The sequence below is a fragment of the Marmota flaviventris genome, chromosome 5 (genome assembly GCF_047511675.1).
Source record: "Marmota flaviventris isolate mMarFla1 chromosome 5, mMarFla1.hap1, whole genome shotgun sequence".
Classification (NCBI taxonomy): domain Eukaryota; kingdom Metazoa; phylum Chordata; class Mammalia; order Rodentia; family Sciuridae; genus Marmota; species Marmota flaviventris.
The window spans coordinates 153,529,322-153,546,985 of NC_092502.1; the positions used below are offsets into that span (position 1 = coordinate 153,529,322).

At 38.6% G+C, this 17,664-nt stretch overlaps 1 protein-coding gene across 1 annotated transcript in view; it reads right to left on the minus strand.

Moving 5' to 3' along the window:
- Positions 1–17,664, minus strand: part of Otulinl (OTU deubiquitinase with linear linkage specificity like) — a 28,480-nt gene that overhangs the window by 1,975 nt on the left and 8,841 nt on the right. Inside the window, exons 2-7 of the mRNA XM_027950371.2 lie at positions 8,346–8,505; positions 8,227–8,258; positions 8,034–8,125; positions 6,725–6,874; positions 2,246–2,374; positions 535–804 (exon numbers count right to left, since the gene is read on the minus strand). Of these exons, the coding sequence (XP_027806172.1) occupies positions 535–804; positions 2,246–2,374; positions 6,725–6,874; positions 8,034–8,125; positions 8,227–8,258; positions 8,346–8,505 (833 nt within the window). The remainder of the gene's footprint in view (positions 1–534; positions 805–2,245; positions 2,375–6,724; positions 6,875–8,033; positions 8,126–8,226; positions 8,259–8,345; positions 8,506–17,664) is intronic.

Sequence of the window (17,664 nt, forward strand, 5' to 3'; positions counted from 1 at the left end):
AAAAAGCTGTTCAGAAAAAAACTTGAAAAAAGAAAGGAATGCTCACAATTAGAAATTACACTGTTTTCCAACCAGCTTGATCTCATTCCAAATCAATTTGTGTAAAAATGTCAGATAACTTGATTCACCTTCTAGGAAAGCAAATCCAAAGAAAACAGAAACCCTTTTCCACAAGGAAAAAAATTATGGATTTAAACATTTCAATAATTTCTATTCATCTGCAATAGGTAACCAAATGCTTTCCTGAAGCAATCTCATTTTCCAACTAGACCTCTTCTCCCGTGTGTGTGGGAGAACCTGTTGCCAGTGTGAGAAGTCAGCAAGACCAGAACTGGCACTCACCAGCCAAGGGTCTGGAGACACAGGGGCAACAAGCAAACTTACTACTCATCTTTTCCTCATTTGGCGACAATAATACCCACAAACCACCTCTGTGTAGCTGGTTTATCAAAAGTGAGACCCACAGGCCTACGTGTTTTGAGTACTGCCCTATCACCCTTAACCAAACACATGTGGTTCTACTTCCCCATTTACCTGTTCTAATCCACACGTGTCACCTACAGAATTCAGGTGATTCATCATAAAGCTCAAAGGATCTGATGATGTCTCCCTGGAAAACAGGAGTCTAAAAAGACTGGGAATGATCTTGTTAGTCTTCATTTGTTCATAAACTTCAGTGACTTGATATAGCATGATGAACTTTAAAGCTTCATAAAGTTTATGTTCCAGAATGACATCAGAAAAAAGGATGTTACACATACTTCCTCTCTTGTGATAATCTTTAATTCCACTAAATTCGGTCCACTAAAAATGTAGATGCAAAGCAAAATTTAGAAAGGCAAAAGTGAATGCATGCACCATTACATAATTTTCTAAGTATTGATAAAATAAGCCAAAGATTAAGAAATGAAAGTAGAACTTTAACTTGTCACTTTATATTTTTTTGGTGCTGATTTATTTTAACTGTAAGCATGCTACAATGGACTGAATGTGTCTACTCTCCCAAATCCATACACTGAAGCCTAACCTTGTGATAATATTAAGAGGTGAGACCTTGGGATGGCAATTAGTTCACATGGCGGGAGCCCTCACGAATGGGGTTTGTGCCCTGATAAGAGGCCAGAAAGCTAGGTAGTTCTCCTGCCATGTGAGGACATGCAAGAAGATATTTATAAAAAAGGAAGAGGGCTGTGCCCCCTGCTAGCACCCTGATCTGACTTCTACCTCCAGAACTGCAAGAAATAAATACTTGTTATTTAACCCACCCAGTTTATGGTATTTTGTTATAGCAGCTTGAGCACGCTCACTCTCTCTCTCTCTCTCCCTCCCTCTCTCTCTCTCACACACACACACACACACAAATCTTATAATAATAAACTAGTTTACATATTTTTCAAAAAACACCACTTACTAAACAAGTCAGTTCTCTAAAACTGCTCAAGATTGCTGGATTATCCAAAAAATATTTCAGCCAAGAACAGAGCTAGCATTCCTTCACACTTACTATGCACCAGGCACAGCTCAAAGCACTCTTCTAGTATCAATTAAATCCTCACAATAACCTATAGGGCATATACTATTCATATTTCTCTTTCATACAGATAAGAAAACTGGCTCAGAAAGTCTAAGGTATTTCCTAAAATAACCTTGCTAGTAAGTGGTAGGCTAAGGATTCATTCTAATCATCCAAAACTTGTGTCATTATTAAAAGGCAGAAAGAACTCTTAGTTATAATTACTGCATCTGTACCACCCCCAAGTTTTATTAGGGTGCATTTCAGAGGGGCACTCAGAGAACCTTGTCTGGAACTTGTACCACATTATTCTAGGTAAACAGAGGTACATGGTTGGTCAGGTTTCCAGACCACAGAACTATAAAGGGCCTGATTATTATGCAGAACATTTCTCTTGTTTATTAATTGAAAGGAGAAAGAAGAGCTGGAAAGGAAATTAATCAGTTACTAAAAGGAACATTTCTATTTGCATGTATTACTTCCCTAACATAAAGTTAGGGTATGTTAGAAAAATATGGCTACATTAAAAAAATATGGCTACATTTGGGACATATTTTATTAATATTTATTTTTTAATTATAGGTGGGAACAATGTCTTTGTTTTACTTTATGTGGTGCTGAGGATTGAACTCAGTGCCTCACGCATGCTAGGCGAGTACTGTACCTATGAGCCACAACCCCAGCCAGGGACATATGTTTTTATTCCTAGTCTTTTTCTCCCTAAATGCTCACCTGCATTTTCAATAATTCCACACATTTACGTAATTTTCCAAACACATTTGAACCTGTATACTTCTCAGGACCAAAACTATACTGCTGGATCCAATTACAACCTTGTGAAAACAGCAGTTTTTCAGGAAGCTTGAAAAGGAAGAAGATACCAACAATTATTAGTACCCCAACATTTATTATACATAATTTGAACATGTCACAGCACATGATTTTATCTCATTTAGCATCTTCAGTTTAAAAGACTGAAACAATAGTAAAGTAAAAAGCATACAGTCATCTTTTAAAAAATTTTGTAGGTTAAATGATTTTTTTAGATTATATTTTTACTTCATCACTTCACAATGGATAAAAACCTAAATATAGGATTATGTCCATAGAAACAAATTTTTTAGATAAAATACCATACTTCCTAGATGTTGGAAACTACTTTAGAAACTATTTTTAGCTGGGTGCAGTGACTCTCATCCCAGTGACTCAGAGGGCTGAGGCAGAAGGATCACAAGTTCAAGACCCTGTGTCCAAATAAAAAATAAAAAGAGCTGGGGATGTAGCTTAGTGGCAGAGAATCCCTGGGTTAAGGTCCCCAGTACTGCAAAAAAAAAAAAAAAAAAAAAAGAAGAAAGAAGGAAGAAGAAAGAAGGAAGAAGGAAGAAGGAAGGAAGGAAGAAGGAAGAAGAAGAAGAATGAAAGAAACTATTTTTAACCAAATGAAGTTAGAGTCATACATCAGGAAACAGATGAATTATATAAGGACGCATTCTGCAAACCTGGCTATCATTTAGCAGTTAAGAGATGACTTAACTAGGATTATTTCACCTCTTAGCCTCATCCTCCACTATAAATTAAAGATAACATGTCCATTTTACAAGGCTCTTGATACGATTAAATAAGACTACAATGTATGTAAGAATCTAGCCCATCATAGCCATCCTGATTCCGCTTGTTGAACCCAGGGTCCCTGTCATATTCCTTGTCCTCAGCAACTAGCAGCAAGGCCAGTACAATACATACCCGACAAATATTTGCTAGATAAAACAGAAATTAAAAAAGAAGTTCATATAAAAGATGTTAAATAAAGAATGCACGTGTGTGTGTGTTTGTGTGTGTGTGTGTTTGTGTGTGTGTAAGAGAGGGAGAAAGAGAAAGAGAAGGAAAGAGATACCTAGGTATCTAGATAGGTGCCTATATAGATACCTAGACAGCTAGATCTCTACATCACATGCTTCATGTTTCTTTGCTTCTCCATCCTAGATTAGGCATACCACATTCAAAATAAAAATTCATGTTGTTCATTAAGAATGTACTGCCATACATTTCTGGTAGAAATAGATAAAGCTATCATGAAATTCATATGGAAAAACAAAAGACCCAGAATAGCAAAAGCAATTCTAAGCAGGAAGTGTGAATCAGGAGGTATAGCCATACCAGATTGCAAACTGTACTACAGAGCAATAGTAACAAAAACAGCATGGTACTGGTACCAAAACAGGCAGGTGGACCAATGGTACAGAATAGAGGACACAGAGACCAATCCACAAAATTACAACTATCTTATATTTGATAAAGGCGCTAAAAGCATGCAATGGAGAAAGGATAGCATCTTCAACAAATGGTGCTGGGAAAACTGGAAATCCATATGCAACAAAATGAAGCTGAACCCCTTTCTCTCGCCATGCACAAAAGTTAATTCAAAATGGATCAAGGAGCTAGATATCAAATCAGAGACTCTGCACCTGATACAAGAAAAAGTTGGCTCCGATCTACACATTGTGGGGTCGGGCTCCAAATTCCTTAATAGGACGCCCATAGCCCAAGAGTTAAATACAAGAATAAACAAATGGGACTTACTTAAACTAAAAAGTTTTTTTCTCAGCAAGAGAAACAATAAGAGAGGTAAACAGGGAACCTACATCCTGGGAACAAATTTTTACTCCTCACACTTCAGATAGAGCCCTAATATCCAGAATATACAAAGAACTCAAAAAATTAAACAATAAGATAACAAACAACCCTATCAACAAATGGGCCAAGGACCTGAACAGACACTTCTCAGAGGAGGACATACAATCAATCAATAAGTACATGAAAAAATGCTCACCATCTCTAGCAGTCAGAGAAATGCAAATCAAAACCACCCTAAGATACCATCTCACTCCAGTAAGATTGGCAGCCATTATGAAGTCAAGCAACAATAAGTGCTGGCGAGGATGTGGGGAAAAGGGTACACTTATACATTGCTGGTGGAACTGCAAACTGGTGCGGCCAATATGGAAAGCAGTATGGAGATTCCTAGGAAAGCTGGGAATGGAACCACCATTTGACTCAGCTATCGCCCTTCTCGGTCTATTCCCTGAGGACCTTAAAAGAGCATACTATAGGGATACTGCCACATCAATGATCATAGCAGCACAATTCACAATAGCTAGACTTTGGAATCAACCTAGATGCCCTTCAATAGATGAATGGATTAAAAAACTGTGGCATTTATACACAATGGAGTATTACGCAGCACTAAAAATGACAAAATCATGGATTTTGCAGGGAAATGGATGGCATTAGAGCAGATTATGCTAAGTGAAGCTAGCCAATCCTTAAAAAACAAATGCCAAATGTCTTCTTTGATATAAAGAGAGCAACTAAGATCAGAACAGGGAAGAAGAGCATGAGGAAAAGATTAATATTAAACAGAGACGAGTGGGGGGAGAGAAAGGGAGAGAGAAGGGAAACTCTGGAAATGGAAGGAGACCCTCATTGTTACACAAAATTACATATAAGAGTTTGTGAGGGGAAAGGGGAAAAAAAAACAAGGGAGAGAATTAAACAACAGCAGATGGGGTAGAGAGGGAAGATGAGAGGGAAGGGGACGGGGGATAGTAGGGGATAGGAAAGGTAGCAGAATACAACAGTCATTAATATGGTATTATGTAAAAATGTGGATGTGTAACCGATGTGATTCTGCAACTTGTATTTGGGGTAAAAAATGGGTGTTCATAACCCACTTGAATCAAATGTATGGAAGATAATATGTCATGAGCTTTGTAATGTTTTGAACAACCAATAAAATAAAAGAAACTTAAAAAAAAACTGTAAACAATTCAAATACCAACAGATAAATAAACACTCTGTGGAATGTCAAAAAAAAAAGAATGTACTGCCATAATCCATTAAGAAAACAATAAAACAAGCCACAGAATAGGAGAAAATATCTGCAAATCACACACCTCAAATAGTGTGTCTTCTCATAAAATATAAAGAATTCTCAAAACTCAACAATAAGAAAATAAACAACCCAAATAAAAATGACCCAAAGATTTAAATAGACAAGATGATTTTCGGAGATGATAATATGAACAGCAATTAGGGACATTAAAAGATGCCCACTATCACTACTACTCACTAGGAAATGCAAACTAAAAGTACAATGATACCAGTACATACCTATTAGAATGACTAAACCAACCAAACAAACAAAAATCTCACAATACCAAATGCTGGTGAAAATGTGGAGCAACTGGAACTCATGCAGAGCTGGTGGGAGTGAAAAATAACCAAGTCGCTTTGGAAAATAGTTTCGCAATTTCTTATAAACTTAAACATATACTTACCAAACCACCTTGCAATCTAATTCCTAGATGCTTGCCCAAGGAAATATAAACTAATATTCATAAAGATCTATATAAGAAGATTTAAAATAGCTTTAATCATAGTTGTCAAGCACTGGAAACAACCCAGATGTCTTCCAATAGGTGAATGGATAAACTGTGTAACATTCACTAAGAAGGAGCACCAAGAGAGGAACCACAAATTTACAGAACAACATGGATGAACTACAGATGCATTTTGCTAAGGGAAAGAAGTCAGATTCAAAACACGCATACTAATGGCTCCAATCACATGACATGCTGGAAAAGACAAAATTATAAGGACAGAAAACAGATTAAGGTTGCCAGGTGCTAGAGTGGGAAAGAAAAGTGACTTCAAAGGTATACAAGAGAATCTGTGGGGTGGTGACCACACACTACATGCATTTGTTAAAACTCATTTAACTGCAGAGTAAAAAAGTGAATTTTACTAGATCACCTTACTTATGAGGGACAAATTCTCTCAAGAAAAGAAGAGGGTATTGAAAACAAATGAACAGGAGTTGGGGTTGTATCTCAGTGGTAGAGCACTTGCCTAGCACATGTGAGGCACTGGGTTCAATCTTCAGCACCACATAAAAATAAATAAATAAATAAAATGAAGGTATTGTGACCATCTACCAAAAAAAAAAAAAAAACAGATGAACAAAATTGAGTATGACTAGCTTTCTGAGACAGTTAATTTTCAAACTGACTTAGAGGATTAGATTAAATGGCCTTTCAAATTTCCTTCAATATCATGATGCTCTGAGTACAAAGCCACGCTGAGAAGACTAGGAGCTTCTGAGTTGTGGTTACTGTCCACATAACATTCCCAGGTCCCCAGTTAAAGACATACCTTAACAATATCTTTTTCTTTCATCCAGGATGGAAAAGAGAGGCCTTGGCTAAATATCTGAAATAACACTGATCTTAGAGCATCATAGTTATCTCTCTTTACTTGTCGAACACATTTAATATGGTGTCTCCAAAAGAGCTCCTCATAAGCCTATTAGCACAGAAAGAAAAATGTTTCATTAATTACACTGGATAACAGAATGAAGAAAGTGAATTTAGCTGGCTACAGTGGGCCACACCTATAATCTCTGAGACTCAGGAGGCTGAGATGGGATGATCACAAGTTTGAAGCCAGCCACCAAAACTTAGAAAGACCCTGTCTCAAAATAAAAAATAAAGCCAGGCATAGTGGCAACACCTATAATCCCAGTAGCTCAGGAGACTAAGACAGGAGGATTTTGAGTTCAAAGCCAGCCTCAGCAACAGCAAGGAACTAAGCAACTCAGTGAGACTCTGTCTCTAAATAAAATATAAAATAGGGCTGTGGATATGACTCAGTGGTTGAGTGCCCTTGAGTTCAATCCCTGGTACCAAAAAAATAAAAATAAACAATAAAAAAGGACTGAAGATGTAGCTCAATGGTAAAGTGCCCTCTGGTTCAATATCAAGTACCAAAAAGAAAAAAGAGAAAAACAGTGAATTCAGTGGACATACTGAGAAAGTATTATTTTCAGTGAGATATTCCTCCCAGTTAAAGTGGACAGCAGAAACAATGATAAAATTCTGATTACGACTGCATGTAATTTGATTTTAAAATGACACTCATGTGTTAGGGTCTGTTCTAGATGACAAATCCTGGAAGTCTACGGCAGGTCATTTTGGGCAAATCTAATCACAAAACTACTGCATGCTTTTAAGATCATGCTAAATGTACTTTAAATGTACCCCTCCTTTTGCTTTTGCTGGTGACAAGATTGGACAGCATTGTTGGGAATATTTGCCAAGATTAATTCAATGGAAAATTCTAAAACTCCTCAAAATATTGATGTCAGGATACTTGATTCCTTCAAGAAGACCCTCTGTTGCACATGAAAATGTTTAGTAGGTGGGAAAGGAGAGACCTGAGAATGGAACAATGCTCAAGGGTTTTCTGACATTACAACCTGGTTTACCTAACTCCTTAAAGGCACAGATTTTTAGGTTAAAGACCTAATGCCAACATCTAGTATCTGTGTGGCTTCTGAATTAGAGCCACAATTGTTACTTGCATCCCACTGGTATTGGTTGATCTCTGGATTCAGTAAAGCAGAATGGAATATTTCCTGATTTTGACAGTCTATGTCTTCCATAACCTCTGTAAACAGACACACCTTCCTCATCAGTTTGGCACGGGGTGTTTCTCCTTTCCATTCTCTTGCACAATAACTGAGTAAATCAACTTCCGCCTCCACACTGAGGTTCCCTGGACCAAATCAAAATAAAAGGCAGTTAATTTTCCCATTCCCCTCCCTTTATGAGCCTTCTCTGCACCTTAAAAAATAAAAATCTGCATAAAATATTTACTTTTGAATTTTCTCTGGAGATATCCAATCCACCTGAAAAATAAAAGGAAATAATAATGTCAAAATTATGCTTCAGATAGTGAAATATTTTTGAAATTTAAATATGACACAATGACCTACCATTTCAGCCAGTGCTCTAAATATAAATGCAGCCTTCTGAAATAGCAGAGGGTGGCCACCAACAGTGAAACTGCCAACATCACAGAGCCCTTTGCTATTCTCCAGGCAGTATCTAGGACCTGGCTTGTAACTAGTGTCCAGGAGTGAACTTGGTCACTTTCTACAATTAAAAAAAAAAAAGTACATCACAATTAAACATCAGCTTTAAGGAAAACACACACATTTACACACACACAGTAATTTTGCTGCAAAGTGTCTATCCTCAATTTAAATAACTATTTTTATTTAAAAATTCAATCCAAAAATTAAAGAAACATCTAGTTCTCTCATAATCAGTGTCATATATAAGAACATACTTGTTGGGCTGTGGATGTGGCTCAAGTGGTTGCGCGCTCGCCTGGCATGTGCCGGGTGCTGGGTTTGATCCTCGGTACCACATAAAAATAAAATAAAGATGTTGTGTCCACCGAAAACTAAAAATAAATATTAAAAAATTCTCTCTCTCTCTCTCTTTAAAAAAAAAAAAAGAACATATTCGTTGCACAAAATTAAAGAAGGAAATTGAGCATTAAGAGCATGGATTTTACAATTTCTAACTCAAAACTTGCTTAGCCATGTTACAATTTTACTTAGCCATATGACTACAGCAACCTAACCCATCCTATCCTAATTCACTTGATTATAAATGAGGGTGAAAATACTGGCCCTGCTGGGGAACAGTGAAATGAAATATTTAAGCACCAGCACAATGCTTGACAAAGACTTGGCTCTTGTTGAGTAGCTGAATTCATAAACAATTTTAGGAATTCAGTTCAGCACCAGGTGCACTGCAGTCAATCAATCCAGTTGGCCTTTTGGGATCCATGTCTGCCTAATGCTATATTTTTTAATCATTATGGGTTATAATATATGGCATCACCTTAGTAACACAAAATAGCAGGAATACAGACATCATTTCCAGAAAGTGAACCTTGTACAATAAGAGCCATGAAATGGCTCCAAATATGCTGCTTGTGACATAACACTACAATTTCTGATTTGACAAGGGGCAAAACAGGCCTAGAGACTCAAATGGTACACATGCAACATTTTGCTGTGTTCAATATTGAAGATTCCTAGTTATATTTGTGTGAGCATGTAAAATTCTGAGTGCGGATGAGAAAGAAGTCATCTGAATAAGGGCCAAACCTCCTGGGGTTTGTTGCAAAATAATTTCCTCCACAGTACACAATTTAGTAAAATTCCAGTGATCAACTATAGTGAAACACTTGTCAATATGGAATCTACAATTCTGGCATTTTTGATCATCTGGACATTTGATATACATTTGTACTCTCAATAAATAATTTACCAGCAAATGAAAAACTATATATTTCTAGTTACTTAAAATGACTTTTTCAAATAAGTACCTATTTAGAAGAGTTAATTAGCTTTTCAAATCATTGTTATATTTACTACCAGCTAGAAATTTAGTCAAACATTTTGTTTAAAAACATAAAGCTGTACTGCCTTTACATCTATAATTTAGATTTTTATTAACTGAGACAGTCTTCTAAACTTTGAAAATTCTAACACATACAAACACTTTTAGTAAATCCTTAAATCTATGGAGAACTAGAATTGTGTCTATGTAATCATAATTCTTCAACTGCAGCTGTAAATATCTCTTAAGTGGAACATTCACATAACTTATTTTCTCACTATAAAGCCAGGCACTTTTCCTGTCAATGTCACTTTCCCAGTGAATGCACAGTACTCTAGCAGAGATTGTCCTGTATGGAAGTTGCGGCCTTACTGACAAATGTCTGGATTGTTTCCCACTTCTCACTTTTACAAACAATGCTGTGGCAAACATTCTTTTCAACAGTCCTTGAGGAGTCGTGTTTGCTGTTTTTTATTTTTTAATATAATTTCAAGAAGAGGAAATGCCAGGTCAAAGGGTGTGCACATTGTTGGCTTTCACAGAAGCTGCCTTCAAAAACAACTCTGCCAATTACCAGCACTCCCACCACATGTATGAAAGCACCACTCCCCCTAGGCCTCGTTAGAATTTCTTATTCAGGCTGTGTTTCTGTAAACTCATGAGATTGGGATTCTCCTGTGTGTTCTCACCAGTCACCTTTCTTCTTCCCTAAAGGGCCTTTTTAGAGCAACTGCCATTAGCCACAGAGTAGCGCTCCTGAGTGTGTGGACATGGAGGGCTTGCAGCCATGAAGGGATTGGCTGCTGTCTCGGATATGGGCATGTACTCTCATTTGTCACAGACCATGTGACCTGCTGCATTCATTCAAGTACCACCTAACTCCTCAGGGCACATCCCCTAAACATAGGTCTCTCCTGCAGCTACCCAGGCCTCCATGGGGACCTACCATAGATGATGGCTCTCCCTGCTTGCACCCAAATGCTTTCAATCTCTCTCTCTCTCTCTCTCTCTCTCTCTCACACACACACACACACACACACACACACACACACCCATTTCCCAACCCTTCACCCTTATCCTCAAAATAAACCCTACCTACATACCCAGGAAAGAAATATGTGAGATGATCGACTTACCAGAAAACAACCCTAGAATATAAGCCTGTACTTTGGGTATACACAAAATATGTGTGTATATTTTGTATATGCACATATAAACAAAAATGTATATTCTCATATTTTTTTGGTCAAATAACTCAAGTCAAGAAAGGCCAGAGAAGGTAGCCATGGGAATACTGGTATGGGTATCAGGGAACTATCTGGAGGTCGCAGGAAGGGGACTTTGTAGTCATGGGTGAGTGGGCCATGGCCATTATAATCACGTATAGGATCTGAACAAGCTGTGTGCTAATGTTACCAGGAATGGAGCTTCTAAGGAGAGGAAGAGCCATGTTTTAGCAAGAAAAAGTGTAACTTCACTAATAATTAAAATGGTTACAATTTAAACTGCTATGTGTCAGCCCTGTGCTAAGCATTTTACAGAGATTATCCAATATTCCTATGAACCATGCTGTGCATCTTACAGTAAGGAGGACTTGGAGTCTGATACAATGGTTACCAAGTTGGTCCTGCTCACAGAAGCATGAGACAAACAACTTCCTCTCCCTCCATTTTAATCTCTAAACCCAGGAATGAAGATAGTACATAACAGAGCATGGTATATAGGGAGTGTTCAATGCAGGGTAACTCTCTTTTTCTTAATTTGTTCTAATTAGTTATATATGACAGTAGAATGCATTTTGACACATCATACATAAATGGAGTATAACTTCTCATTCTTCTGGTTGTACAAAATGTAGAATTACACTCATTGTGCAATCATATATGCACACAGAGTATGTCTGATTCATTCTACTATCATTCCTACCCCCATACCCCCTTCCCTCCCTTTACTCCCTTCTACCTAATCCAAAGTACCCCAATTCCTCCCTAGCCGCCACAGGTTGACTCTTGTAACCATCACTGCATCACAATGCAGGGGGCACAGAGTACCTGCCTTTCAGAACCGCATTAGGGCTCAAAGGAGACATCAGGCAAAGTGCTTAGCTCAACATCTCTCACATTATTAAGTACCTAATAAGCACTAATTATTATTTTTACTTATTACCTGAATCACCTTTATTTTACAGGAAAGAAAAGTGTTAGGGAAAAAAAGACTGAATAATTGCCTAGAAGACTCAGCCAGTAAGTGGTGGAACTAGACTCCAAAGACAGGACAGATGCAATGTGAGAAGCTACCTGCTTTAGACTTTGCTGTACTATGAATTATGGAGCTGAGTAAATCTTCAAGTCAAGTTTGCTACAGCAAAGAGAATTAAGACTCTTTAAAAGAAAATTTTAAAGTTTTTAAAAATTCATAAAAGAGAAAGAAACATCCTACAGACATCTTGCAAAACAGTATCTTGATAACAATTCAGGTGATCTCCTGAGTGGAATCTCATTTTTCCAAATACAGCTGAGAGAGAGAGTAACATTTTGGACATCAGAAGGGTCAGACAGTCCCCTTTTCTGCTAAGGAGAATTCTGCTGTCACTAGCCCAGCTACCTAAACCCTGACCCAGGAGAAGTGCACACCCATCTGAGAGGGTCCCTGTGCTTGATGAAGTACAAAGAGAGGGAAAGTCCCACCTCTGCATGTTCAGTCATCCTAGGTAATGGAAAGAACAAAAGGGAGTGTGGGTAGAGCAAGTCTGGGCAAAGAAGAATCTCTACAAAGTGTAGGTTGCAAGAGGAGGCAGAAAAGAGAGATGTTGCCAGGAATTATAGATTGATATTATTAGTGTCTATCAAGAGACACAGAAAAATGAAATTCCTTTTTAATCCTTTTGGGCTGAACCACTTGGGTGGTAGCTGAAACACATCTACATATAAATAAGTCTAAAATACAATGAATGTGTTTCTGTTTCATTGAAAACAGCTTAACCACATCTTATGCATCCCCTAGCCACCAGCATCAAAGCATGCCAAGACCCCAAAGCAAATAATCAGAAGAATCAATGCTTTGGTAGTTAAGGTGTGCCTGAGGAATTATACCAGGACCTCCTAAAAGCAACAGTGTGACTATCTCAAACTAAAACCCAATCTCTAATCACTCCAACTATAAGATCATTGAGTAGAACTTTAAGAAGGCACTGCTTTTTGTGGTAAAATTCTACCTGACTTTTTTCAATTTGCCACAACATAACACAGTTGAAGTGATCCAAACATTACAACAGGAAACCAGTTAAAAGAAAAAAAGAACTAAACCCTGAAAACAAAACTAAAAGATGCTGAAGAGCCAAAAAAGAAGTGATCAGCAGTTCTACCCACGGCTGTGGGCTCCCAGTGGCGTGGATGTCACAGTCTTGCTCAGGGAAACTCAGCAGCACTGGATTTGCCTCGGAAACTCCCAAGGCTGCTCCAGCCCAGGACTGCTAATTCTTTACTCTCTACTTCCTCATAGGCTGCCACAGTCTTCAACCTCATCTACTTCCCCTTCCAATCCAATTCATGGCCCAACATGCAGTACAATGGAGCTTCCTCCCTACATATGTCAACACATCAACTGCTTCCAGCCCAGTGACTTCCTCCTAAGTGGGCCAGGAAGGAGGACACCAAACCTGAGCAAGAAGGGTGGAAAAGGCAACTTCATATAGATGTTAGAGGTAGCAGAGGAAATAAAGAGACAGACATACAGTAAAATCTCCTTGTTTAAAATTTTTCAGGTAAAAACACTATATTTAATAAAAGATATTGCTATCTGCTTCAATGCCATAATATAGTTAGGAGAGGGAAAAACCCTCCTAATGTTTGAAATGGTGAGGTCAAAAGACTTTCTGTAACTTTTATATTTCAGTAATCAATTCTGTTCAATTAAGAAAGGCAGTCCTTCCACTCATTAAAGTATTAAACCAACAACTACAAGATCAATATCTATGAGGAAGAGAACCACCAAGCGGAAGGTTTTTATCTTCACTGTTGTGACCAGTAAGGCATTCAACTCTAGCCTGCCATGTGACCTACTCAAGCTGTGAGCACAATCTTCAGAGATGGTGCACATCTCACTCAGGGCTCTTACAGTACAGCAGGAAACTGCTCCCTGCCTGACACAGACAGGATCTTGTTTGTATGCTTTTAATAACATATAGGTCAGAGTTGTCTTCATTTTACCGGGCACACCTTGTAGGAGTGCTAAAGACCACCCATTATTTTAAAGGTAAGTTTAATTTTCTAATTGTGTGTGGGGTTTTTAAGGCCCACCCAATGATAAAAATTCAAAAGTTGCAGGTGAGGCACGTTACTATCAAAGTGTGAGTTGTCATTCCTTCTCGGTGAAATTCAAGACCACTTTATCCAACCATGCAGGCCTCCCTGGCTGTGGAGAGACAACTGATTTTATAGAATGTGCAAAAAATTCAGTTTTAGGGGCTGGGGTTGTGGCTCAGTGGTAGAGCGCTTGCCTAGCACAAGTGAGGCACTGGATTCAATCCTCAGCACCACATAAAAATAAATAAAGGTATGTGTTCATCTACAACACAAAATATTTAAAAAAAAACCAAAAAACCTCTTTTTCATTCTGCCATTTTCAGGTTTCAGGGCCAGAGAAATCACTTAGCCTCTATGATAAGAAGTCACCCCAATGGCCAACAACATGGTATAAAACAGAATTGAAACAAAATTAAATGAAAAAAGCACTATTCAAATGTACCTATTTATTTGTCTAGGTTCCTACTACAGTCTTCCCACCATCTGTCCTCCAACCAGTACTTTGGTACTGTCAGCGGGGAACTCCCTTTGGGGGAGGAGTCCATTTCCTTTTCCAGAACATTTCTCTTTATTGATCAAAATCTATCTTTATTCTATGGACACAGATTAAGTTGATGCTACATTTATGAACAAAATAGACTGGACTCTGACATGGACCTTTCTCAAGGAAAAACAGCCTCACTAAAGTGACCTCCAGGGAAATGAATGCAGTTTGACAAGCGACATAGCGGGGGACCTGACCTAGGTCAGTTTAAAGAAGGATTCCCTAGAACACGAGGCTGGGCTGAGCTCTGAGGATGGACAGGAGCCTGCAAGGCAAGGAAAGCAAAGGCAGGCTAGAGCTGCCAGGCCTTGATGAGCAGGCCTGTGGGTCCCAGTCAGGATGCTGACGCTTCACTGATGAGATGTAAATACCCGTTTTTCTGTGAAAGGACAGTGTGATCGAAACTGTAAGCACAACCTGAATCATTATTGCTTGGAGTTATGAAGAACAAGTCTGATTCCTTTTCCATAGGAAAACCTCTTAGATCTTTCACAGAATGACAGGCTGCTTTGGGATGATGAAGCTGGAATTTTGTTGGATTTCCAAGGTTTGATTCCAACCAGCCCCTTGGGCAGACCTGATCCTCCCCCAATGCACCCTCTGCTCTTCGTCCACACTACAGGTGTGTTCCTCTTATTCATGTCTGTTTCCCGATGAGCCCACAAACACCTTTAAGGCAAATGTTCAATCTTTAAACTTTTTTGAACTCTATAAAGGCAAGAGTTTTATCACAGTTTTGGAGATTTATGGTTAGGAAACAAAAAAAACCTAATGTTTAAAATGGTGAGATCAAAAGACTTTCTATAACTTTTATATTTCAGATATTAATTCTGTTCAATTAAGAAGGGCAATCCTTCCACTCAATAAAGTATTAAAACAACTGCAAGATCAATGAGGAAGAGAACCAACAAGGAGAAGGTACCAGCACTGGTTCAACAACAGTGCCTCCCCTGGAGGAAGGCAGGAGCTTGTGCAAGAGGAAGAGCTCACATTCTAGACAAGAAACCAGAGAGAATCTTAAATCATGGTGGATCTGGGCATCTGATGAGCTGTCACATGCAAGCTTTATTTTTGAAGTGAACACACTGAAGTCCAGAGAAAACAAATAGAAGTTTGAACTTGAACCCATGTTCTGACTGAAGGGCAGTGCTCTCTAACTACCAACATTGCTACTTTCCCTTGATATTCCTTTTCCAAGAATTAAAACAATTGAGAACACAATCTTGAAGATCTATAATTTCCGCTCTGCAATTTTTTATTTTCTAGGTTAGATGGCCTGTTTATTCAACCAATTCCCTTACATTATATGATTTGGAGATCTCTTCACTGTCCTGGTCACTTTTGTCTGAACTCATTTTTTTTCTTCAAATTTTTTTGTTTTTTGTAGCTGTAGATGGACAGAATGCCTTTATTTTATTTGTTATGTGGTGCTAAGGATCAAACTCAGTGTCTTACATGTGCTAGGTAAGCACTGTGCCACTGAGCAACCCCCTAGCCCCTCATTTCATTCTTAAAGTAAGGCCCTGGGTGGAAACAAAGGTAACCATTATCACAGTAGTAGATCAGGGGTCGGCAGGTTTTCTGTAAAGAGTCAGTCATATAGTCTCTATCCAACCATTCAACTCTGCCCTTACAGCAGGGAAGCAGCCAAGACAATACAGTGTAGAGCTACATTACATACCCCCAAACACCTTCATTAATGGAGACTGAAATCTGAATTTCCTTTATTACTGTGTCAGAAAATGGTATTCCTCTTTGGATTTTCTTCTCATCCATTTAAAAATATAAGACACATTCTTAGGTCAGAGGCCATATAAAAACAAACATCAGGCCAGATTTGGCCTATTAACTTGCTGAATCCAGTTCTAGATGACACATTCAAATTGCTGTAGTCTGGGATTAGTATTACACAGCAGCAAACCAAAAAACAAGAGGCTATCCACTCACATTATGCTTGCTGTCAACCTAAATCCCTTTGGGGCGGGGCTGGAGTCCCATCTTCTGAAGGGGAAACAGGGATCAGAGCTTTTACCCCATCGTCCTCAAGCTTCCCAGTATAGGGACTTTCCTGGAGGTCAGGTAGTGGCCTCTGCATCCCCTCCCTTTCTCATTTCACTCCTTCCTAAGGGTCAGAGACCTATGTGACTGGCAGGTCTAGAACAATATCCTGGGACTGCTCAGCTCTGTCCCTTCTCTCCTCCCTGAACCTACCTGCGAAAACAGAATGCTGGGGCCTGCTCTCTCCTTGGGAGGGAGGCCTGGCATTCCAGGGGTGAGTTCAGCTCAAGTATGCCTAGCAAGCCTGTCTGGCCACAGGACCAAGATGTGTGGATTCTCTCTCATTGAGCTGACTCATCAAAATTTGTTTAATCGCCAACTCCTGTGCCAACCTTTCCTCAGCACACGGGAAGGGAAGCAAGTGTTATCCAGATCACACGTGTAAGATCTGTGAGTCTAAAGACTCAGGTAGGGCCTGGCATCTATCCCTAGACAGGCTCACTGCTTTGACTTGCAAGGGCTTTTGTGGCATCCTCTCACACAAATCTGATCTTTAACATTAGACTTCTACGTTCTAACACAAATAATTTATGAACATGTTGACAAAAGCTACATGTCACTTTTGTCCTGGTAGTAATTTGCACATTAATTAGAATCATTAGGATGCTGTTCCTAATAGTTACTAATCCTTCTAATTGGACTGTTTTCCCTAATTCTATTTTCTACTTTAGTGTGGTTTGGTATTTTTATTTTTTTAACGAATTTTTTTAGTTGTAGATGGACAAAATACCTTTATTTATTTATTTTTGTGGTGCTGAGGATCAAACTCAGTGCCTCCCATGTGCAAGGCAAACACTCTACTACTGAGCTACAAATCCAGCCCCTGGCATTTTTCTTAAACATTCAATGAATGTGTCACCTCCTATCTAAAAAAATCTTTCCATTGCTTTTATTTATTTTTAATTAATTTATTTTTTAATTTAATTTTTTTTTGTTTGTTTGTTTTTTTTTGTGTGTGTGGTGCTGGGGATTGACCCAGGGCCTCGTGCA